At 38.8% G+C, this 24,861-nt stretch overlaps 1 protein-coding gene across 1 annotated transcript; it reads right to left on the bottom strand.

Moving 5' to 3' along the window:
- Positions 1-4,691: 4,691 nt before the first annotated feature.
- On the bottom strand, positions 4,692-5,372 carry LOC149145409 (uncharacterized). The gene has a single exon (XM_089452436.1). It carries the CDS (start codon positions 5,370-5,372, stop codon positions 4,692-4,694), a length of 681 nt encoding a protein of 226 aa, XP_089308562.1.
- Positions 5,373-24,861: the final 19,489 nt, after the last annotated feature.

The raw sequence follows: 24,861 nt of genomic DNA, 5'->3' as shown, positions 1-24,861 counted from the left end.
ACCAGCTCGGTCTTCCCTACTCACTCCACGTTCCGGGTAAGAGACGTTAATTCCAGTGGATTAAAATTTAGGAAGAGACCCTGGGTAACGGACTAAGCCGTTATCCTTCTTGACAGGCTACCTGAACTGTGCTTGAGCATGGGAGTCTATCACTGTTTTGTGGGTTTTCCATCAATGTGGAAAATTAAATGGCTTCCCCGCCTCTGTTACTTTGTAAATTATTTGGGTTCTGCGCAGAGCAGATCAGGCAGAAACCCTAGTTGGGTTGCGCTTAATACCTGTCCATTACTATATAAATTGTTTCAGAGCCAAGGGTTACACCCTACGGCGAATAATTGTATAATGTTTCAGTTATTACTGTTAATTGAATTTTGGGCTGGATAATGAATTGTGTGCTACTCCATAGAATCGTTTTACGGTTCAATACTTTTTAAAGATTGCTGGGTTACCATGGACAGATTCTCGCCTGAGTTTGTAGTTTTCATTATTTGCTGTGTACGCTGGATACGCTTATCTATTCCGAAGATTTTCCTATAAATTTCAATTAAGAGAAAAATATCTCTAAGTTTTTGTTTACTGTTATTTTTTTTTTCTGTTTGAGGAATGTGGGTTGCAGGCTTCGACTTTGGAAGCCCTCGCTGGCTACCCTATCATATTCACACAGGTTACGACCATTTTCTTTTTTTATAGGCTCGTCCCTTGATTTTTGGAATGTCTGTTATCGTTAAATCATGTTTATGATGTGGGCGCTAACCTTCCTTTGTTTCCCAAGTACTGGGGTGTTTTCATTACTGTATTATTCATTCTTAGACTACATTGTTAAGATGGAGATCCTGCGATCTTCGATTGGTTGTTTAGTCTAGAGAATACACGCATTGACTCATTTTTTGACCTGTTACAGTTTTCTTTCTTTTCTTCAGTAGCGTTCTTGGAATCTTTGTATGCAAATATATATATATATATATATATATATATATATATATATATATATATATATATATATATATATATATATATATATTGTTTCAATTTATCTGCGTAGGCTGAAATAAATATACACAGTATTCTGTTTCCATTTAACTGTCACTTATGCTATAGGATTTGTTCTAGTATGGAAATCTATGAACTTTAATTAAATCTAGTTTAATCGTTTCATTCTTCCGTCAGTTGCACAGAATATCGTTCTTAAATGTCATCAATGTGTTTACATTTTCCATGTCTACCAATGCCATACACAGTTCTAGGCTTGTCATAGACCCTAATTAATTTCACAGTATACATAAACCATTAATAACCATTAAGTTTCTCAGTTAATCCATACCTGAACAGTGGCAAACCTCTCTATTGCGCTTGTCAACCTCCCGACCTTAGGAAGATCCTCCTCGATCTTCCACCCACAAGCACTTCTACAAATTTTTGTTGTCTGCAAACTCTCTGGCTATACCAGAGTCACGCTATCTGGTCCTTACCAGACGTAGCGGTTCAGGAAGTTTCCGCCTTCTAGACACATGCCATCTGATCTTTACCAGACATAGCATTTTTTCAAAAAGAGCAACTCTCTTTTCTTTTTTTCTTTTTTTTCTGCTATCTGGTCTCTACCAGACTTAGCATAACTTTCCCCCTTTTCCTATGGGGTCTCAACCATCTCATGAAGGTAGTTAGATTTTATTTTCCAACCACCTCAATAGCTACTAACAATAATTAATCAACATAATTAATTGAACAGTAGTAGCAACAATTAATCAACATAATTAATTAAATAGCAGTAGCAACATACTTATTTTAATTTCACCAAACATAACCTTAGTCAACAGTTAAATTTTACTACCTTACTTAAAACATTATCGATTTACTAGGGGCATTACATCTCCCCCTCCTGAACTTCAACATCATCCCAATGTTGTTCACCCAGAGACAATTCGGAATAGGATTCTTTCATGCTCTGCTCATCTTCCCAGGTGGCCTCATCTGGCCCAAAGTGCTTCCATTGCACTTTAACCTGGGTGATGACTCTTTTCCACAGCTCGACCCTTCTCCGATCTAGTATGTTCACTGGCTCGACCAGGAATTCTCCTTTCGGTTCCACCTGAAACACATAATATTCGGATTAACAGTTTCTTAACAATCCATCTTTGGTTTATGTTTGTCTTACAACATCTTCTTACCTGAATGTCCTGCCAACTTATTATGTGTCTAGGGTCATAAACATATTTCTTTAAAACGGACACGTGGAAGACATTATGGACCCGGATGTGGCTAGGTAGGGCTAGCTGATAAGCTACCGGCCCCACTCGTGCTAAAATCTGGAAGGGCCCACAAAAGCGGGGTGCCAATTTGGCACAACCATTCCATTGTAGAGTACTTCTCCTTGCCTGAATTCTGACATATACATGCTCACCCACTTGGTACTCCCTAAAGGTCCTTTTTCGATCTGCAAAACTTTTTTGTCTGTCCTGAGCTACTTTTAAATTAGCCCACACTCTCTTAACCATTGCTTCCATCTCGTTTAACGTTTCAAGACCCAGCATGAGTCTGCCTTCTGGTCCACCCCAGCTAGATGGCGTGCGACATTTTTGGCCGTAAAGTACTTCGAATGGGCTCATCTGCAAGGATGCATGATATCCATTGTTATAGGCAAACTCCACAAGATGTTAATACTCTTCCCATCGAGTGGGTTGTTGCATCACATACGACCTCAGAATGTCCTCCACCACTTGATTCACCCACTCAGTCTGTCCGTCAGTCTGCGGATGATATGCAGTGCTAAAATTCAATTGAGTTCCCAGAACTTCAAACAAGGTCTTCCAAAAGGCTGATGTGAATTTAACATCGCAATCAGATATTATAGTTTTTGGTAGCCCATGGAGCTTAAATATGTTCCGCATAAAAACATTTGCAATTTGTGCTGCACGATACGTAGATTGAACTGGTATGAAGTGGGCTGACTTACTGAGTTTGTCCACTACAACCATAATAGAGTCATTATTCCTCTTGGACTTTGGTAACCCTGTAATAAAGTCCATGGTGATAATCTCCCACTTCCATTCTGGTATAGGTAATGGTTGTAGCAAACCCGCAGGGTGTTGATGTTCAACCTTAAACAGTTGGCATTCTATGCATCGTGCCAGATATTCTATTACATCTCTTTTCATGTCTGGCCAGTGATATTCCCTCCGAAGAGAAGTGATTAACTTTTGATAACCCGGGTGTCCCGCATAAGGACTTTTATGATATTCATCCAGAATCTTTTCCTTAATATCGCCCTGATTGGGTACATATATTCTTTTCTTGTAGCATAAAATGCCTGCTGCGTCCAATTCATAACCTTGTTGCATTATGTGGATGTTTAAGTTCTGCACTAGTTGTTTCTTTTGCTGGTAGATTTGATCTTGCTCAGCAGCCTCTTTAATTTCTTTGCTAAGGGTAGACCGTCCTTCACTAAGGCCAATTTCATAGAGACAATGCACCTTTCGGCTTAGAGCATCCGCCACCCGGTTTTCTTTTCCTTTTAGGTGTTTGATTTCAAAATCAAAACCGCCCAAAAAGTCCACCCACCTAGCTTGCCTAGCGTTTAAAGTTGGTTGACTAAAGTAGCTAGTTAAGCTGTGGTGATCTGTCATCAATAAAAATTTTCTTCCCACCAAATAATGGCGCCACATTTTTAGTGCATGTACTACAGCAGTTAGTTCCAGATCATAGGCAGAATACTTCTGCTCATGTTCTTTCAATTTTCTAGATTCGTACGCGATCACCTTCCCTTCTTGCATCAGCACCCCTCCTACACCCTCTTTGCTTGCATCTGTGCAGACTACGTAATCTTTTTCCGGGTCTGCAATGCTCAGCACAGGTGCAGTGGTGAGCAGATATTTGAGCTGTTCAAAGCTCCGTTGACACTCCGCTGTCCACTTAAATATTTTTCCTTTCTTCTGCAAGGAGGTGATAGGGTATGCAACCCTGGAAAAACCTTCCACGAACCGCCTATAATATCCAGCCAGCCCCATGAAAGATCTGATATCTACCACATTCTTTGGTGTTGGCCATTCCATTATGGTTTTAATCTTTTCAAGGTCGACAACAATGCCTTCCTTGGTGATGATATGCCCCAAATAATGGATCTGCTCTTTATAAAAGTTGCATTTGCTAAATTTACCATATAGCTGATGTTCCGGTACTGTCTGTAATGCGAGTCTGAGGTGCTCCTCATGCTCTTTAATATTCTAGGAGTATATAAGTATATCATCAATAAAAATTAATACGAATTTGTCCAAGTACTGATGAAATACACTATTCATCAGGCACATAAATGTCGCAGGTGCATTGGTCAACCCGAAAGGCAGTACCACAAACTCATAATGCCCATAATGGGTTCGAAAGGCTGTTTTGGCTATGTCCTCCTCCTTAATTCTGATTTGATGATAACCAGACCTCAAATCGATCTTTGAAAATATTGTCGCCCCTTTCACCTGATCAAATAGTTCATCGATGCGGGGTAGTGGATATTTATTTCTAACTGTCAATTTGTTCAGTTGTCTATAATCTATGCACATACGGAGGGTTCCGTCCTTTTTCGTAACAAACAGTACAGGGGCTCCCTAAGGGGATATGCTGGGATGGATATACTTCTTGTCCAACAGCTCTTGCAGCTGCATTTTTAATTCTGTTAATTCTGGCACACTCATCCGGTATAGTGGTCAGGACACTGGGGCTGCACCAGGTATCAATTCTATGGTAAAATCAAAATCTATTTTGGGCGGCAGCCCTGGTAATTCTTCGAAAAATACATCTGTAAATTCTCGCACTACTGGTATGCTTCCCATAGCAGGAATTTTATCTTCAGATTTGGCATAAACTACTTGAGCTGCATATATTTGACAATTTTTCCTGATGCTTTTAGCTAGCTGTGAGGCAGTAATTCGCCGGATCTGCACTGGTTTCAGGATACCCTGAATTTCGTGTTCATTTCCCAGTTCGTCCCGATAAGAAATTGTTTTTGTCTTGTAGTTTATTATGGACCACCGCCATTCCAACCAGTCCATCCCGATCAACACATCATACGAACCGAGAGGGAGTACACTCAATTCTGTCATCACTGTCTGACCAACTATCCTCAATGGGCAGTTGCTGACCTTAGCCAGCACCCGTCTTTTTGCCCCGGTTGCTAGCTGTACTAACCATGGACTCTTAAACTTAATGGATTGCAAATTACAATTTTCCACAACTTTGGGACTAACATAGCTTAATGTAGCTCCTAGGTCTACTAAAATGGAAATAGTTCCATCAAAAATCTTACCTTCAAATTCTACCATCATTGGCTGGTAATCAGGTTGACGATCCTCGAGGGCATCATTTATTCTGGGTATGGACTCAGCCATGTATCCCACTATGGAGGCTCTATAAACCTGGGACACCTAATCACTTTCCTTCCGGTGAGGGAAATTTTTAATATAGTGTGGCCCGCCACAACCCCAACAATGCACTGGTGGCCTAGCTGATCCCTCATTATCAACTCTACCTGGCTGCTCACTGTATTTAGATTCATTAGGTGGCTTTAATCTGAGCTAATTTCTGGACTGGTTTCTATTGCTTTCCCCTTTGGAGAATCCCTTGTTGAAATTGCTGCGAGCTCCCTTAACTCCCATAGTTATTCTGCTGCCTTTTCTATCTGCCTAGCGCTTCCCAGAATTTTCTCCTTTTTGTTTATTCTGCTGATAACATATTCTAGCTTTCTGTATCGCTTCGTCCATGGTCTTCAGATTATCAAATTCGATCCTTTCCCGCATTGTCTGGGGTAGGCTGCTAACGAACTGCTGCACTTTTTCCTTTTCCTCCCGAATATACGGTACATAGCGAAGTAGAGATGTAAATTTAGTAATGAATTCATCCATGGTCTGTTGCCCAAGCCGCAAATCATGAAATTCCCGTGCTTTTTCATCGTAGAAGCATTCAGTCAAGTATTTCTCCTTGAAGTATCTTTCAAAAGTTTCCCAAGTTACATCTTGCTCACTCACGCCCCACACCATCTTGACATCCTCCCACCATAATGTAGCTTTACCCTGCAGCTGGAAAATAGCCAGCCGTGCGTTAAGATGGTGATCATACTCATAGACTTGGAAATATTTGTTCATGTTGATTAACGAATCTTCTGCGGCCTCCTTGGTTTCCCTGTCAAAATGTGATGGCTTGATCTTCCGAAACTCCCCTTGCAGTTCTATCCGTTGTCTTTTTGGGGTTTGATGTTCAGAGGCATTATCAGATTTCTCTCCTCAAACCTCCGCTCTTTCCTCTGTTTCTTCCTGTTCAGTATGATAGCCCTGTTCATCTAATACTCCCTTTGCTCAGGACTAGGATGAGGTTGGTGCCAGTTTTGTTTATCTGATAAAATTTTCATGATCCTTTCTTGTTCCATGGTTAATCTGGCGTTGTCCTCATGCAAACGGGCCATCTCGTTCTTCAGTTCCTGGACTGTCTCCAATATAGTCAAATTGGTGTTGCGAGCTTCCTCTCCCAGCTGTACCCATATCTTAGGATTTCCCTAAGGGTGGGTAACGTTGTCTGGTCAATTCATATTTACATGAGGGGCGCTGGTCGTTCTCCTCATTCTGTTGTCACCTGATCAGATGATTAGTTCATTTCAACACATATGATGTGGAATATATTGGAATAACCCCTGCTTGATTGTTAATTTGGTTATTTATGTATTGTTGTCTCTGTTATGATTAACCCAAGGTCACAGAGTTGTAACCTGGGCTCTGATACCACTTGTAACACTACAGAACAGGAGTAATATTTTTTTTTTTCCTTAAAAATAATAAAACATAGTAATAAGAATTCAGATGCAATTTAATCGATTGTTTTATTTCATTTACATATCATAGGAATCGTATTATTTATTTGTAAAGTTACATCTACACTGAACCATAGCACGTAACATCGATAATCTAATTCTGTTTTCAATCTCGAGAACCAACATTCGGACTTGCAATGGTAATCCATACTTACGGTGCAATGGATTGAATATAAAGTGGTCGTTTGTACCACGGAATGAGTGGCCATTTATTAATTTCCTATTTGAGTTAAATGTTATTCACCTAAATATCCGGCCTGGAAAAGAGTGTTGCCGAGAATTGCTCTGGCAACTGGCGCTCGGCAAGCTGGTCTTCCCCACACCGTCCATCTGGCACGATGAACGATCGACCTGCCAGTACCATGTGATACAGCGTGCTGGATTAAACGCTCAGGACTCCAGGATTTAATGCTTCTGATACAAATCTCGAGTAAACCATACGACGACTACTTCCTGGGTTTCTATGCCCATTCCTACGGTGGAGATGAGACCATCCAGATCGACGGTCGAAGTCAATCCAGGTGTGGGTGGTATGACTTGAAAGCTTTTCAATACGTTTTGGAAATTCTTTGCAGTTCATTGTTATGGTAACTTCTGTCGTCCACAGGTCTCTGGTGTTTTTGCATTCTCACACAGGAAACCTCTCCAACATGCGGTCCGTGGTGGAAAATGAACTCTGCCTCCCGTCCTCGGTCATGGTAAACCGGTGCTCCCTCACCCTGGGTGAATGTCACCTTGTTTTTACAGTTGGTTTTTTTTTTCTTCTTACCCTTATTTCTTTTTCATAGATCTGATTCTTATTCTGTTTTTTTTGAATGACCCCTTTGTCTCAGGTGCGGAGTCTCGGTGCCGTGGCCAGCGCTCGATGGAGGACCAGCTCGGTCTTCCTTACTCACTCCACGTTCCGGGTAAGAGACGTTTATTCCCGTGGGTTAAAATTTAGGAAGAGACCCTGGGTAACGGACTGAGCCGTTGTCCTTCTTGGCAGGCTACCTGAACTGTGCTTGAGCATGGGAGTCTATCACTGTTTTGTGGGTTTTCCATCAATGTGGAAAATTAAATGGCTTCCTCGCCACTGTTACTTTATAAATTATTTGGGTTCTGCGGAGAGCAGATCAGGCGGAAACCCTAGTTGGGTTGCGTTTAATACCTGTCCATTACTGTATAAATTGTTTCAGAGCCGAGGGTTACACCCTACAGTGAATAATTGTATAATGTTTCAGTTATTACTGTTAATTGAATTTTGGACTAGCTAATGAAATGTGTGCTACTCCATAGAATCATTTTACGGTTCAATACTTTTTAAAGATTGCTGGGTTACCATGGACAGATTCTCGCCTGATTTTGTAGTTTTCATTATTTGTTGTGTACGTTGGATACGCTTATCTCTTCCGAAGATTTTCCTGTAAATTTCAATTAAGAGAAAAATATCTCTAAGGTTTTGTTTACTGTTGTTATTTTTGTTTGAGGAATATGGGTTGTCGGCTTCGACTTCGGAAGCTCTCGCTGGCTACCCTATCATATTCACACAAGTTACGGCCATTTTCTTCTTTCTACAGGCTCGTCCGTTGATTTTTGGAATGTCTGTTATCGTTGAATCATGTTTATGATGTGGGCGCTAACCTCCCTTTGTTTCCCGAGTACTGGGGTGTTTTCTTTAGTATATTATTCATTCTTAGACTATACTGTTAAGATGGATATCCTGCGATCTTCGATTGGTTGTTTAGTCTAGAGAACACATGCATTGACTCATTTTTTGACCTGTTACTTTCTTTTCTTCAGTAGCGTTCTTGGAATCTTTGTATGAATATATATATATATATATATATATATATATATATATATATATATATATATATATTGTTTCAATTTATCTGCGTAGGCTGAAATAAATATACACAGTATTCTGTTTACATTTTCCATGTCTACCAATGCCTACACAATTACAGAAATTCTTCCAATGTTATACACAGTTCTAGGCCTGTCATAGACCCTAATTAATTTCACAGTATACATAAACCATTAATAACCATTAAGTTTCTCAGTTAATCCATACCTGAACAGAGGCAAACCTCTCTATTGCGCTTGTCAACCTCCCGACCTTAGGAAGGTCCTCCTCGATCTTCCACCCCCAAGCACTTCTGCATATTTTTGTTGTCTGCAAACTCTCTAGCTATACCAGAGTCACGCTATCTGGTCCTTACCAGACGTAGCGGTTCAGGAATTTTCCGCCTTCCGAACACATGCCATCTGATCTTTACCAGACATAACATTTTTTCAAAAAGAGCAACTCTTTTTTTTTTTTCTTTTTTTTTTTCTGCTATCTGGTCTCTACCAGACTTAGCATAACTTTCCCCCTTTTCCTATGGGGTCTCAACCGTCTCATGAAGGTAGTTAGGTTTTCTTTTCCAACCACCTCAATAGCTACTAACAATAATTAATCAACATAATTAATTAAACATTATTAGCAAAAATTAATCAACATAATTAATTAAATAGCTGTAGCAACATAGTTATTTTAATTTCACCAAACATAACCTTAGTCAACAGTTAAATTTTACTACCTTACTTAAAACATTATCGATTTACTAGGGTAATTACACTCTAATCCCTCTTGAGTAGTTTAATTTCGTACCCTTATGTTGAAACATTAATTTCACCTGCGGTCATTAACTCCAGCAAAACCACTTTAGAAAACCTCTAATCTTTATCGCACCACCTTTCGCGCAATGTGGTTTATGTCAGAGGGCTTCCGACACAATCCGCTCCAGCCACACGTCCACTGTACGAACACAAAACTGCCCTTCTCCCCGACATTAAAAATCGTTTGGTTTGTGTGGCTGGAGGATGCGAAATGGATCTCATCCAACGTGCCAGAATGTTTTTTTTGTTTTTACCGCCAGTTTTATTTAATGCAATTAATGAGAGTGTCATAGTCTTAGGTAAAGAATTTAAGGTTTTTATACGGCAGGTAATACTATATTTTTTCTTGTGAACTCATATGAAACATACGCAATATAGCTATGTTTTAGCGTTCACCTTTTGTTATCATTGTAACACGGGGATGAAGGTGAGTTGTTCGCTGCAGCGAGGAATGAAGAACCAGAGGTTTGCATAGCAGTGCAAGGTCGAAGATTTGTAATAAAAAAAAGGGGGAACGCATATGTATATGCAATTTTTTTTGTTGTTGTGTGTTGACTTCATTGTATTCAAGCACGCGTGGGTTGAAGTGAAGTTTTTTGCAGCAGCAAATGAAAACCTAGGAGAGCACAACAGTGCGGAACCAGAGCAGGGTTGCGAAACCAGAGTGAGGATTAATTTTCAAATGAAGACATTTTGAAATATGCAGCAGTGTGATTAATTTTGTAATGGCTTGTGTGCTGGAGATTTTGAAATATACAGGGAACGCATAATGAAATTCTTATTGGGTGAATGTGAAAGATTTTTTTATTTTACAACAGTAAATCCATGTAAGAAAATTTTATTTTACAGCAGTAAATGTAAAAACCTTTTACATAGCAGTGTAAAAATCATTTGTAAAAGAGGCAGAGTATTTAGTTTTTGGTAAAAGTTTTGGTGAATCCCTCTGAGAAAGAGGAAGAAATATGTATCAAGGTTTTTATTAATGAATATAAAGGTTTTATGGGTGTGAAAAATCTCTGTTCTCAAAAAATTTTAAGCTTCCCTGTGCAAAAGATCCCGAGGAGAAAAATTGAGTATTGCTTTGTATTTGGTTAATTTGTGTTTGAAATTACCAGAAATTTCCAATATGGTATCAGAGTAGATCCAGGCTCTTTAAAGGTGATAAAGAAGCTGAACGAAGGTTCCTTTTGTTGCATCAGTAAATCCTCTCCAGCAAAGTGAAGTCTCAGGCAAAAGAATCCAGGTATTCAAAAAAGTTTTTTTTGTTACTGCTGAAGAAACAATCAGTGTTTTAAATACACAGTCCAATATTTGAAGCATAGTTAAGAATGGCAAGGTAAAAAAAGAAAGTCTCCAATCCTCCTAACGATGTGTCTCCCTCTACTACTAAAATAGAAAACAATCAATTTGAAAACATTCTATTAGAGGCTCCAAGGTTCAATGGGAACTTTTATATATGGGAAATAAAAATGAGGACTTTCTTAAAGTCTGAAGGGATTGAAATTTGAGAATCAGTGATTGATGATAGCAGGATGGATAAAGAATCCAAGGAGTACAATGCAAAAGCAACAAAGACAATCTTGGATGGACTGCCTGATTCTGTAAAGAAGAATTGAGGAAAATATTCATCAGCAAAGGATATATGGGACAGACTTCATGATCTTCATGCAAAGGGAGCACTGACCATGACCATCAGTCAAGAAGGAAATTTTGAACCCATCATAGAAGCTGAAAATGAGAATTTTGACCTCATCAAGCTTCAAGTACAAGAAAGGGATGAAGAGCTCGCCAAGCTTAAGAAGGAACTTGATCAAAGCAAAAGGAAACATCATGAAGAAGTCATATCCATGACAAATGAATTGAATAAAGCAAAGATGCAGGAAGATACCTTGTCAAGTCAACTTGAACAAAGGCAGAAGAGAGTGAACAAACTTGTAGAAGAGATTGGACAGTACAAGGTAGAGGTCTCCTCCCTTAAGTCTCAACTACAAGAAGCTAAGAAACAGGCACAAGAAGCAGAAAAGAGAATGGAGAGCAGTCAAGCAAAGAATGAAGAAATCTCCAAAATGAAGTCAGATATTATATCCCTTAAAATAGTAGCAGCTGAAGTTACTCGTAGCAAGGAAGAAACTGAGGAACAACTTACAAAGAATAATAATGAGTGTGAAAGATTGAAAGAAGAGATTGTCCTCCTCAGGAAAAAGGTTGAAGGGATGAACAAAATCATGAAGAGCTCTCAAGCCTTGGATGACATGCTCAGCTATCACAGATCTCCATCTGATAAATCAAGACTCAGGTATGTAGGTGAACCCTCAACCAAGAATGAAAATGCTTTAAGCAAAGGAGATGTAAAGAAGTCAGAAAGAAATTGTGATGCTTCTAGTTCCAACAAAGGCAAGGAGAAAGATCAAGGCTACAATAGAAGAAATCCTACTCCAAGTAGAAAACCAGCTCCAAGAAGAAATATTGATGATGTCAAAGAGGCAAGAGGCAATGGTTATCATCAAAGGATCTCAAGGCAGAAAGGCTTCAGAAGTACATCAAGGAAACCTCCATCTCCCAGGTACCAAAGTTCATTTTTTGGTTATTGTTATTCTTGTTCAAACTTTGGTCATATGGCAAAAGACTGTAGAGCATTTCATAGAGATAGATGTTATGGTCTCCGACAACCTCCAAGAAACAATTTTACAGGAAGAAATCATGAAATCTTATTCATGAACAATGTAGAATGTTTCAAGTGTCATAACATTGGGCATATGGCACGTGATTGTAACTTAACATGGGCTCTTACACAAGCTAGACCCATGCAAAAGAAGAAAGTTACACAAGTATGGAGAAGGAAGGAAATACAGTCCGAAAGTCCTTCGAGCTCCCCAACCAATCTAAGTTTCTTTTGAGAAGACTTTGCCGAAAGAAGATGATGCATACAGTTAGGGGGAGCCTGTAATTCTTGATCATTATTGTTGAACTAGATTAACAGTCATTCTTTGATGAAAATTTTCTTATAGGGGAGAGATATGAAATTAAATCTGCCATAAAAGCAGAGTAGAAAAGTCTGCAGGGCATGGAGATTGCGTGGAGTGAATTTTTGTTTGACCTCCGTATGTCTGGTAAAACCGTATGTAAACCTGACTGAATTAATTCCTCACCATGCCGAAGTAGTAAATGAATTGATTATGGCCGTAGAGTAACTGGTAAAGTTATTAAGCTTATTTGTTTTTACACGGCATGTAATATGGTAATGTAAATGGAGAGAACCTGACAGCGAATAAAGAAAGGGGAATGAAATGCACAGAAGTGCGAAGAGGGTAAAAACAGGGGCTGCCTGAAATTTTTGTTCTTGTTGCATTGTAATGCATTACACACAGAAGTGTGAGGTAAGTTTTCTTTATTGTTCAATGAAATGTAATGAAAGTGAAGGCGCAGTAGCACGATAAGAAAAATGGGAAGAAACACACAACAGTGTGAAACAAAACACAGCAGAAGGTGACTAAAATAAAAAATAAAATGAAATGAAGAATTTACACAGCAGAGTAAAATGAAGGATTCAAGAGCATGTAATGTAGAAAAAAGAAGCACGCATTAGTGCAATCATGAAATTTTTCACACAGCAGTGAAAAGGGTAATGTAAGTCTTGTTTTTGTTGTTGGAAAATATATAGTAAAAACACACAGCAGTGTGAATATGAAAAATGCAGCAGCATAAATATTTTTTGTTGAAGAAACGAAATGTAATGGGCAACAGCACATGTAAAAGAAATTTTTCTTTACAACAGTAAATGTAAGTGCAGTGAGTGTGTTGTTCATTGAACTGAAATGCAATATATGCAACAGCAGTGAATGTAAGAAATATTTACACACAACAGTGTAAATTTGTAAGTTGGGACAGAGTAATTGTTCCAGAAGAGACATAGTATTTTCTTTTTGAAAAATGCACAACAGTGCTTCAGCAGTGTTAATTTTGAAGACAGAGAGAGAGTATTTTTTAGAAGAGACAGTGAAGTTTATTTTTGTTTTGGAACTGCACTTGAAGCAGTCTCTCGGTGAATCTCTCTGTTAAAGAGGAAGGTGCTTTTCAGCACAGTCTCCGGTGAATCCCTCTGTTAAGAGGAAGATCTGTTGATTTGTTGTCTTTGGTGAATCCATATGTCAAGAGGAAGATGCTTTTCAGCATACACTGGTAAATCCCTCTGGTCAAGAGGAAGATGCTCTTTAGCATAATCTCTGGTGAATCCCTCTGTGTGAGGAAGACTCTTTTGTAACAACAGTTTTGTAATCCCTCTGTTAAGAGGAAGACCTTTTTTTTGTAACAGGCAGCAAAAAGGATTCTGAGGTATGTTAAAGGTACTAAAAGGTTTGACATTTTATATACTATCTCAGAATGTTCAGATTTAGTTGGATACACTGATAGTGATTGGGCTGGAAGTGTAGATGATCAGAAAAGCACTTCCGGTTATGTTCTTCACATGGGTTCAGGAGCCATTTCATGGGCTTCTAAGAAACAACCTATCGTGGCGTTGTCTACAGCAGAGGCAGAATATGTGGCAGCTACAACAGCAGCATGTCAAGCAGTGTGGATGAGAAGAATGTTGAGGAGCTTAAGCCAAGAGCAGGCAAAAGCAACAGTGATTTTTTTTGTGACAATAGCTCAGCTATTGCATTATCCAAGAATTCAGTGTTTCATAAGAGAACGAAACACATTGACACAAGATTTCATTACATCAGGGAATTGGTGAGCAATGGAGAAACTGTCTTAGAACATTGCAGGACTCAGGAACAGGTCACAGACATTTTGACCAAGCCATTGGATCAGAAAAGCTTCGAATTTTTGAGGAAATGTTTGGGTATGACTGAATGCCCAGCAGTTGAAATTAAAGGGGAGTGTTGAAACATTAATTTCACCTGCGGTCATTAACTCCAGCAAAACCACTTCAGAAAACCGCTGATCTTTATCGCACCACCTTTCGCGCAATGTGGTTTCTGTCAGAGGGCCTCCGACACAATCTGCTCCAGCCACACGTCCACTGTACGAACACAAAACTGCCATCTCCCGAACGTTAAAAATTGTTTGGTTTGTGTTGTTGAAGGATGCAAAATGCATCCGATCTGGTCACTGCACATGGATCTCATCCAACCTGCCAGAACTTTTTTTTTGTTTTTACCGCCGGTTTTATTTAATGGAATTAATGAGAGTGTCATAGTCTTAGGTAAAGAATTTAAGGTTTTTATACGGCAGGTAATATTATATTTTTTCTTGTGAACTCATATGAAACATACGCAATATAGTTATGTTTTAGCGTCGACCTTTTGTTATCATTGTCACACGGGGATGAAGGTGAGTTGTTCGCTACAACAAGGAATGAAGAACCAGAGGTTTGCACAGCAGTGTAAGGTCGAAGATTTGTAATAAAAAAAAGGGGGAACGCATATGTATATGCAATTTTTTTTTGTTGTTGTGCATTGACTTCATTGTATTCAAGCAAGCGTGGGTAGAAGTGAAGTTTTTGGCAGCAACAAATGAAAACCTAGGAGAGCACAGCAGTGTGGAACCAGAGTAGGGTTGCGAAACCAGAGTGAGGATTAATTTTCAAATGAAGACATTTTGAAATGCGCAGCAGCGTGATTAATTTTGTAATGGCTTGTGTGCTGGAAATTTTGAAATATACAGGGAACGCATAATGAAATTCTTCTTGGGTGAATGTGAAAGATTTTTTTATTTTACAACAGTAAACCCATGTAAGAAAATTTTATTTTACAGCAGTAAATGTAAAAACTTTTTACATAGGAGTGAATGAAGATTTTAGATAGTAGTGTAAAAATCATTTGTAAGAGTATTTAGTTTTTGGTAAAATTTTTGGTGAATCCATGTGAGAAAGAGGAAGAAATATGTATGAGGGTTTTTATTAATGAATATAAAGGTTTTATGGGTGTGAAAAATCTCTGTTCTCAGAAATTTTTAAGCTTCTCTATGCAAAAGATCCTGAAGAGAAAAACATAGTATTGCTCTATGTTCAGTTTATTTGTGTTTAAAATTACCAAAAATTTCCAATAATCCGAGAAGAGATAGTGGTGTCGTTTCTTTAATTATCCGAAAAAAAAATTGCGTATTGGCACGTCATCCCTTAAAGTTTGGGTAAGAAACCCAGATGGGCATTAAGACCGTGTAAACCAGAATCCAGTTTAAGAATTAAGTAGATTTTAGCGGGAATGAACTTAAAGAAATATTACCTCACCCTCTGATGCGAGTTTTTCAGTATGGAAGCCAGCAGCTCCATATTTTCTTTCATTACCACTTTGACACCAGCTCCTGATTTCTCTATGTGGAAGAACGCTGCTCAAAAGAAAATAACCAGAGATATGTGCACGCTAGAGATTAAGTATTTTTTCAGATAATACGGATGAACATATAATTGTGATTATGGCCGGTGATGTCGCGACTTCCTGTATTGCTACGCCATCTTCTCTCTCTCGAAATCAAAGTGCAAGCACATTGAGTATCCATAATTCTTTGACCCTGTAATGCAATGCTGTGAAAGAGATTCTTTTGTATGTATATTAAGTGACATGACTTCTTTCACTTACACTTCTCATCTCTTTCCTTGGGAAACACTCTAGTTTACATTGGCTAATTTAAGATGCAAGTTATAATGGTATCCTTCAATAAACTGCCAAAACCATTTCAATTATATTTATATTTATTAAGTTCATTAAATCAAAAAGTTTATTTTTACAGTGTGAAAGAAATGTGTAAATATGTTGGTGCTTAATCTAGAATTGACCAGTATCCCTCTTAAAAAGAAAATAACTATCAATTATAATAAAGAAAGAAAAAAGAAAAAAAGAAAATATTCTATTTAATTATATGTTTATATGACCTAATATAATTTGATGTAAAATAATTAGAAGTAAAAAATAAAAAACATGTGAGTAAGTGATTTGAACCTTATAATCTTTAAAACTATTTTAATACGTGATTTAATAAAACTATTTGAAGATATATTTTCACTAATTGATGCGGATATGAACTTCATATATATTTATACATACAAAAAATATTAAAAGAAAATATTGTATAATAAAATATCCAATGTAAGTTATGAATAGGATAGTTTAATTTGAAAAATATTAATAAGAAAAAATTCATTTTAATGTGCTAACAAAATGACTCAATCAACATATTATGTAAAATATTTTATATATAGTTTTAAAATATTATGTCTATATCATATGAAGTTATTGAAAAAATTAAGTTTCTTTGGTTTTAACATTTGAAGTGGCTTAAATATTTTACATTTTTAGTCATTTTTTTGGTATATGGTTTTTTCTCTAAATCCAACAAAGATTTTGTGGACTTACAAGCTTAAGTTATGTAATATCTATAGCATTCAAAAATACAATTTAAACAATGAAAAATTAGACATTATTTTTTGGACTCTAAAATAAGTTTTCCCTTAAAGAACTTTGATCCCTCTAGGCTCTTGTTAGATCCATGCTTAAGATGGATCTATGCTCGTATTTACATATTCCAAAAAATGTAAAGTAACCTCTTTACATAAATAGTCTTCTTCATTTTCGTATGAACACGAAAATCCCATGGGCAACCTTTGCTCGACTAAGATTTAAAAAAAAAAACTTGTAAAAGAGACCGACAATTATTCGTATTGTTATGCCTACTTATTTTATACCTTAACCAAGGAAGGATGTGATTGTTATGCTATTAGTGATGTTGTATTCTAAAGTTTATTTCTATGTTTTCTAATTTATAAGAGGATGTTAGACTGAGTTCTATATGTGATATATTTGCATCAAGTTAGCTCCTATTTTTATATATAGTTGAGATATTTTTTCAATAAATTGTAAATGTACTAAGATAATGTTTCTATCTTAAGGCAAAGGTTGATGAACAAATATTTAATATTGATATTTGTTGATGAAACACGTAACATGGTTTTGCATGTGTTGAAATAGTATATACTCTCCTATTTGTTTACATGGTAGTAGAGTTGGTATAGTTCTAATACTCTAAAGAGAGGGATTGCGATATTGGTGTTTCAATATTACTAATCCTCTCTAAATATCACAGGGGCTTCACTATGGGAGAAATATTACTGTTTCTATCTTAAGGCAAAGGTTGATGAGCAAATATTTAATATTAATAGTTGTTGATGAAACACTGTTGTTGGGAAAAGTATCCAATACGGAATGACCCTATCCCACTCTAAGGGTGATAGTACCTCAGCAACAATCAAAGCAAAGCTATTCAAGATTACTTCTTTATGAGATGTAAGAGAGGGGAGGAAGAGATCCACTAACCGATGTCTTCCGCTAATGATTGATCCAATCTTCTCTCCTTGCTGCTTGCTCCCAGCTCCTTGCTCTTTCACTGGCCCAGCTACACCAAGATCCTGCAAAATGGCAAGAGAGGGAATCTACAAGAAGCATACATTCATAATTGATTCAAGGATTAGAATAAATCAAATAAACAAGTATGGCAACACATCATTGAAACACATGTATATAGAAGAACCTCAAATGCTTTATTAATGGAAGAAGTAAAGTTCAGGAAGTGATACAACCATAAGAGGCCCAATCCAGCATCACCTCCCAGCAGAAAGAAATCTCCTCTTCACCTCCTTCAAGCAAATCATCCAATAGTTCTATACTCAAACCAACAAAACTTCCTTACATTCACAAAATTCCAGCCTCCTTAGACCTCATGAGAGAGCTCTATATATAGGAGTTTTGGAGAAAGGATGAGTCAGCTTGAGGCTGGCATGAAGCTGACTAGTGTCCTCTCCCACTTCAGTTATTCTTCAGTTCTTGAGTCCACTTGGAGGTTCTTGCTTCCACTTGGAGATCTAGATCCTCTTACTCATCACAAGTCGAATTCCCTGATCCAAGTGTCATTTTGGAAGCTTCCTGGGCATTGACACCTTGAGGAATGACTGTGCCACTTGGCCAAACTCGCCCAGCGCAGGTAGCCTTCTTTTCAGTTGACATTCAGCGGAGATGCTCCGTGGAGAAGTTGACATGATCCAAAATTAGCTTGTTTTTGAGTGTTTTCAGGTGGAGAACTGATATTCAGTGCTGTGGTTTGCTGACCTTGTTCCTCTAGGGGTAGGAACAACATGTTTAGGGACTTTGGATCCCTTAGATTATTGACATTTCATGCTTCATGCTGTAAGGCACAAAAATGTCTATAACAAACACATAACATGGTTTTTCATGTGTGGAAATAGTATCTACTCTCCTATTTTTTTACATGGTAGTAGAGTTAGTATAGTTCTAATACTTGAAAGAGAGCGATTGTGATATTAGTGTTTCAATGTTAGTAATCCTCCTGAAATATCATAGGGGCTTCACTGTGGGAGAAATACCATACCATGTGCATTGATATTGGGGGATATATATTGAGGAAAAAATGACATAAGATATTGAACATATAATAAGGGATTTGGCAATGGTTTCCCCAAGAGCAGTTTTGGGGCTAAAAGCCCATGTTTTGGAAGAATTTTGTAATAAAGTTGTAAAGGTTCAACATTTTGTGGTCGCAAAGCACAAATGTCAAGAGTCATAAATGGTTTTCCGCCCTTATATTGTAAAAATGTCAAGTCGGTTGTAAAGATCTACCCATGGTCTGTGGACAATGGGATTGTATAAAAAGGAGCTAAGTAAGTAAGCTCTAGGAGGGTAGAGAAGAGTTATGCATTGGAAGCTTGGTAGAGAAGTCTAAGTGTTTCGGGTCATAGCCTAAGTAGAGGCTCTGCAGCTGTGTGTGCAGAGGCATAGGGTGGAAGTCTGCAGCTGAGTGCATGGAACCCTGCAACTATGTGCGCAAGGTGGATATAATTTGTACTAAACTAGAAAATATCAATAAAGAGAAAATATCTAACAATTACTATGTATTTAGTCTCTGTTAATGGATTTGATTATATTATGTTTGGGTTTAATTTATAATGTTTATTTGATGTGTGAATGTATGTGATTATAACTGTTAGTTGAATGCAATTGAAGATATTAATTTATGCGATGCTAATTGTGATTGATTGTTAAGACAAGTAAAACACTTGGGGTAGCTTGAGAACATATACAATACATTGTTATAGTTGTGTGAAAGTACCTAAACCACGGGTTAGGGATGTGCGAAGGTCAATCGTACACCTTCGCAGAGGTACTGAAGGGTGGAATAAAGGGTAGACTGATAGATCCCTAAGGCTTAGCGATCTGTGCAAAAGTAGGAGAAAGGGGTACAAAATGACATCACGATCATCTCAGGGTGCAAAAAAATTGTTCCAACATCCCCCCATACTGCTTCAGGTGAGGCTTTGGTCTGCTCTCCACAAGCTGATGCTGAAAGGGTTAGTAGTGTAGGGATTTGTTTGGCTGACTAACGTTGAACCTGAGTTAGGGCCCATAAGGCCAACAAATGGTTCCGTTGTCGGGACAAGAATCTATGTGAGATATCTCTGATGTCGTATCACAAGAATCCAACTAATAAAGAGTCAAATATTGGTTGGATAGGAAGATCCATGAATTCATGGGGTAGTAGAAAAGGAATCCATGGTTGACAAAGGAAAAGTGGTTAGACAGGTACCTGTATATAGAAATCCACAAAATCTTTTTTTGTTCCTTTCCAGTTGAGTTATACGAGTGGATCACGAAGCTATTGGATAGCCAAGGAAGGTGGATGCTCGACGGTCTTATTGTCTAGACCTTGGAGTTAGTACAGAGACTGGAAGCCTCTGAGCATAAGATCACTTGTGTTTCCAATCATTGGATCGATCATATCATAGGAGGGTTTGTGACAGAATTTGTGGTTGATACCTCAGTCAGTTATACAGAGGGAGAGTGATACCTTTCCAAAGGTCCGCGAGGTAATTACTTGAAGTCTTTAAATACTTGGATTAAGATGTTATTGTGTAAAAAACAGGTTATGCAGCTACCTTGATGTTCGAAGCTACGCAAAGTGGAAATAGTTACAAGAACGAAGGAAGAAAGGGTCCTGAATATAGCCCACTGATTTCACCTCCTTTGAGTGATGAAGAGGGAGTAGTGCAGGATTCTCCATGAAGTTTAGTTCATTTGATAAAACAAGAGTTCCTGCGACTACCACCTCCACCCACACCACCTCCACCTACACCACCATCACCTTCAACTTCTCCCACACCATCACTGCCTCCAGCACAGTTCAACATGGCGAATTCAATGAAGCTACCTTTGTTTAAGGGCTTAGGAAATGAGGACCTGGACTAGTTGTACTTCGTCATAAAAGTTGTATGGCAAGCTCAGGGTACCATAAATGATCACATGAAGAATGGGACGCTGGTTAGTGCTTTGGAGGATCGTGCACTAACTTGGTACATCAAGTACTATAATGATAACCCAAACACGGGTTTGGCAGAGATCCAAACCACGTTGAATAAAGAGGTCAGTAAACCGCGCTGAGGCACAGTCAATTATGGGGTTCATGGAAATCACAATGTAACCAAGTGAGACACCTTGGGAATTGGATCAAAGATTAAAGTGTAAAACCTGCGAAGCTACTATGGAATTAACAGATGGATAGCACCACGAGTGTTTTGTGGCTTCACTCCTTCCCACCTAAGGGTTGCGCTATTACAATAGAAGATTATGACTCAGGCAGAGGCCTTGGAGATTGCAATGAGATTGCATGAAACTCCGATGCAAGATCTGAATCTAGTGGTTGAGCAGATCCATGCATAGTTGCGAAATACTTTCCTATAAATGCAAAGTGTGAAGCATGATAGAACAATTCGAACGGAGGTGCACAAAGAGATATGGTGCCTAAAGTGTAAGGGTTAGGGGCATGACAAAGACCATTTCTCGGTCATTGTGAACTATTTTGCAGTAGGAGCACCGATGCCTCTGAGCCTGGAAGCCCAAGCAGGACTGAGCATGGGGCCTGCGTTGTGGTGCGCTATATGTCATGTAGTAGTGAAAGATATGACTAATAATTGTGATTTGCTACAGAAGTTTGTACGAACACCACAATAACTCTTCTGCAACTTCTTGAAGTCAGTAGGGCATGATGAATGCAACTGTTGAAGTTATGAATTGATGATGGATGAAACACATGCCTACAGAGTTCAGCCTGAAATGCAGCCTCCTCACCGAAGCACTAGGATGGCGCAAACAATATTTTAGGGGTGTGGACGAGGCTGAGGTAGAGAAGGACCTAGCGGAGGTCGGAGACAACTGATCTATTAAAATTTTAGAGGTCTAGGACACTATTCCAGCAAATGCACTAACCCAACGCATCCATCGTGCAAATATTGTACTCAGTTTCATGATGAGACTGAGGACTGCCCTACACTGATAGCAAGGATACGCGACAAAGGGGTGCTAGCACCCCAGTCGACTCAGAACCTGTAGATGATGAGGGTTGAGCCTCATGAAGAGGATTCAAATCTGAATATTATGCTCCGAAGTGGAATTCCAATGGGCGAAAATAAGGGTAACAACTAGAATACATCGCATGGGTTCGCAAAGCTCTAGAGAAGGAGGATGAATTTGATTTGGAGTGTGCATGCAAAACATTCATGGAAGCAAAGAAGAGCTTTGCTAAGTCCTCTACCTAAGGGGGCTAGGATAAACCAACTCATCAAATGAACCCTTCTATGCTTACGACGTTTCTAGAGACCTGTATGAGGCTACAACACGACAGCAAGACTATGAAGGGGTTACAAGAACTTATAAATAGATGTGCCAGAAAACTTTGGGTGAATTGTGCCTGGTACGTAAGATTGGTAAGCATAAAACAAGGATAGGACGTGAGATGAGACTGACCACGTAGATAGGAGAATAGGAAATCGATTAAGTCATTCTGGATCTGGGATCAGATGCAAACGTTTTGCCAAAGAAAACATGGTAGCGGATATGGAGACCCTTGCTACAGTGGTCTTCAATTCAGTTCAAGATGGAAAATCAACAGAAGATCATCCCCATGGGATGGTTGTACTGGGTAATTGTAGATATTGAAGGTGCCAGTGCATTGGCTGATTTTGATGTAATAGAAATTGTGGATGACAACAACCCCTACCCTGCGCTCCTGGGCATTGATTGGGCTACTGACATGAATAGGGTAATTAACCTAAAGAAGTGTAAGATGATATTTGAAAAGAAATCTCTTTGCTTCGTGTAATAGTACCCATAGATCTCGCTGAAGGATCGCGCTCTACTGAACCTGTATGCAACTACGAAAGTGATGACGATTTAGACTGAATATATAAGATAATAGCGTAAGACCAAGACTGGGTGAATCCAACAGTGGATGGATGAATTACATGGGATTGCAAGAGTTCCTGCAACTCAGACTCGAACGAAGGAATAAGCTACATGAGGTAACCACGTTGAGCTGTAACATGATGAACCGGTCAGTGTGTTTTGTTATCAGAAGTAAGAAATCTACCCACCTATCATGGTTGGAATGATGTGGATCTAATTTTGGGTGAAATTGAGAGGGAAGTACCAGAGCAACAGTGCTTCTAGGCTTTGGACTGAGCCACGCACATTATGCCTGTGAGATGGTGTGGTGCGCAAAAGGGTAGTTTTGATGATTGGCATGAGTGTAGGAGGATGATGAGAACATGCTTTGTGAAGCCGAAGGTACAAGCGATAGACAAGTATGACAAGAAGGATAATCCATGTGCACACTTGGCCAAATGGGCTAAGGCCTATGGAGTGAAGCCCCAACCTGAATGGGTGCACTTGTTTTGTCACACCCTGGTTGTGATCCCAATGAACTGGTACTTGGAGACAGAACTCCGCCATGGGAAAAGAGAATGGGATATTCTATGGGAAGGGTTCATAATGATGTTAAGCTTCGAAGAAGAGTTTGACTGTATTGACGAAGTGCTACAAGAAGCTAAAGCAGCGATATTTAGGATACCACAGGATCATTTGGATCTGATTCAACCGATTGGACTAATCAGCTGAGCCACACGTTGGAATTCTATAACGTGACTATTGAAGAAGAAGATGAGGACCTATGAAAGATTAATATTCCTAAAACCGAGGGTCACCACAAGGTCGAGGAACCACCAATCAAGAATCCTGGTATAACCACACTGCTGAAGACTAAACATATAAATATTGGTACGGAGGAGGCGCATATATTCAGGAAGATTAGAGATTACTGGGATGGTGCAATGGTAGATAAGGTCACCAAATTACTTTGCGTATACTAGGATTTCTTCCCTACCACATTTACGGAGTTAAAGGGTATAATAGGAGACTTGGGCATTATGAAGATCATGTCAAAACCCGACACGAAGCTGGTTAAGAAAAGACCTTACTATCTCAATATGAGGTATAAGGAGAAGGTCCACTTAGAGTTAGACAAGATGCTCGCATTAGGCACCATTGAGCTTGTAGAAGAACTTGATTGGGTAAACCCAATTGTGGTACATGACAAGAAGGAGAAGGATGAAACAAGGATATGCGTACATCTCAAGAAGTTGAATGAAGCTTGCATGTATGATCCTTTCCCAACTCTATTCACTGATGAGGTATTGGATAATGTAGGTGGCCAGGAAGCGTACTCCTTCACTTATGTTTTATTTGGGTACTATCAAATCAAAATCGCGCCTAAAGATAGAAGCAAGATGACCTTTGTGATTGAATGGGGATGTTTTCAGTACACTGTCATGCCTTTCATATTAAAGAATCCACCTGCGGTTTTTTCACGCATAGTCATTCCTGCATTCAAAGACTGCATTCATAAGTTTTTGGAGGTGTACTTTGATGATTGGACTGTGTTTGGGTTTGTAAAATGCCATGTGGCTAGTTTGCGCTTAATGCTAGATACCTGTTGAAGGTACCATATTGTACTCAATCTGAAGAAATGTTTGTTTTGTGTCCCTTTTAGGAATTTTTTGGGTCATGTGATTTGTAGACAAGGGTTGATGGTAGATTCCTTAAAACAACTCCATAGGTGCTGAGGAGTGTGAAATAGCTATGCACAACCCTAGGACATACTGTGTACTACAAGAAGTTTATCAAGGGCTATGACTAGATCACCATGCCTATGGAGAAGTTGTGGAAAAAGGATGTCACATTCTGTTGGAACGAAGATTGTCAGAAAAGCTTGGATGTACTGAAGGGAAAAATGGTCACCGCACTTATTTTAGCCTTCCTCGATTGGAAGAAGGAGTTCCATGTACATGTAGATGCATCATGTATAGCCCTGGGAGTAGCACTAACACAGGCTGACGGAGGAGAAATGGACCATCCTATAGCATTCACAAGCAAGAGTTTATCCAACGCTGAGAAGAACTATTCCACCACCGAGTGTGAAGGACTAGCCATGGTATATGCACTCCAAAAGATTAGACAATATTTTTTGGGTGGAGATTT

Source organism: Pinus tabuliformis, chromosome X, assembly GCF_031772625.1.
Source record: "Pinus tabuliformis cultivar Carrire ecotype Pingquan chromosome X, CPIR1, whole genome shotgun sequence".
NCBI lineage: Eukaryota > Viridiplantae > Streptophyta > Pinopsida > Pinales > Pinaceae > Pinus > Pinus tabuliformis.
The sequence above is the reverse complement of the archived record's forward strand: the minus strand, read 5'-3'. Positions and strand labels throughout refer to the sequence as shown.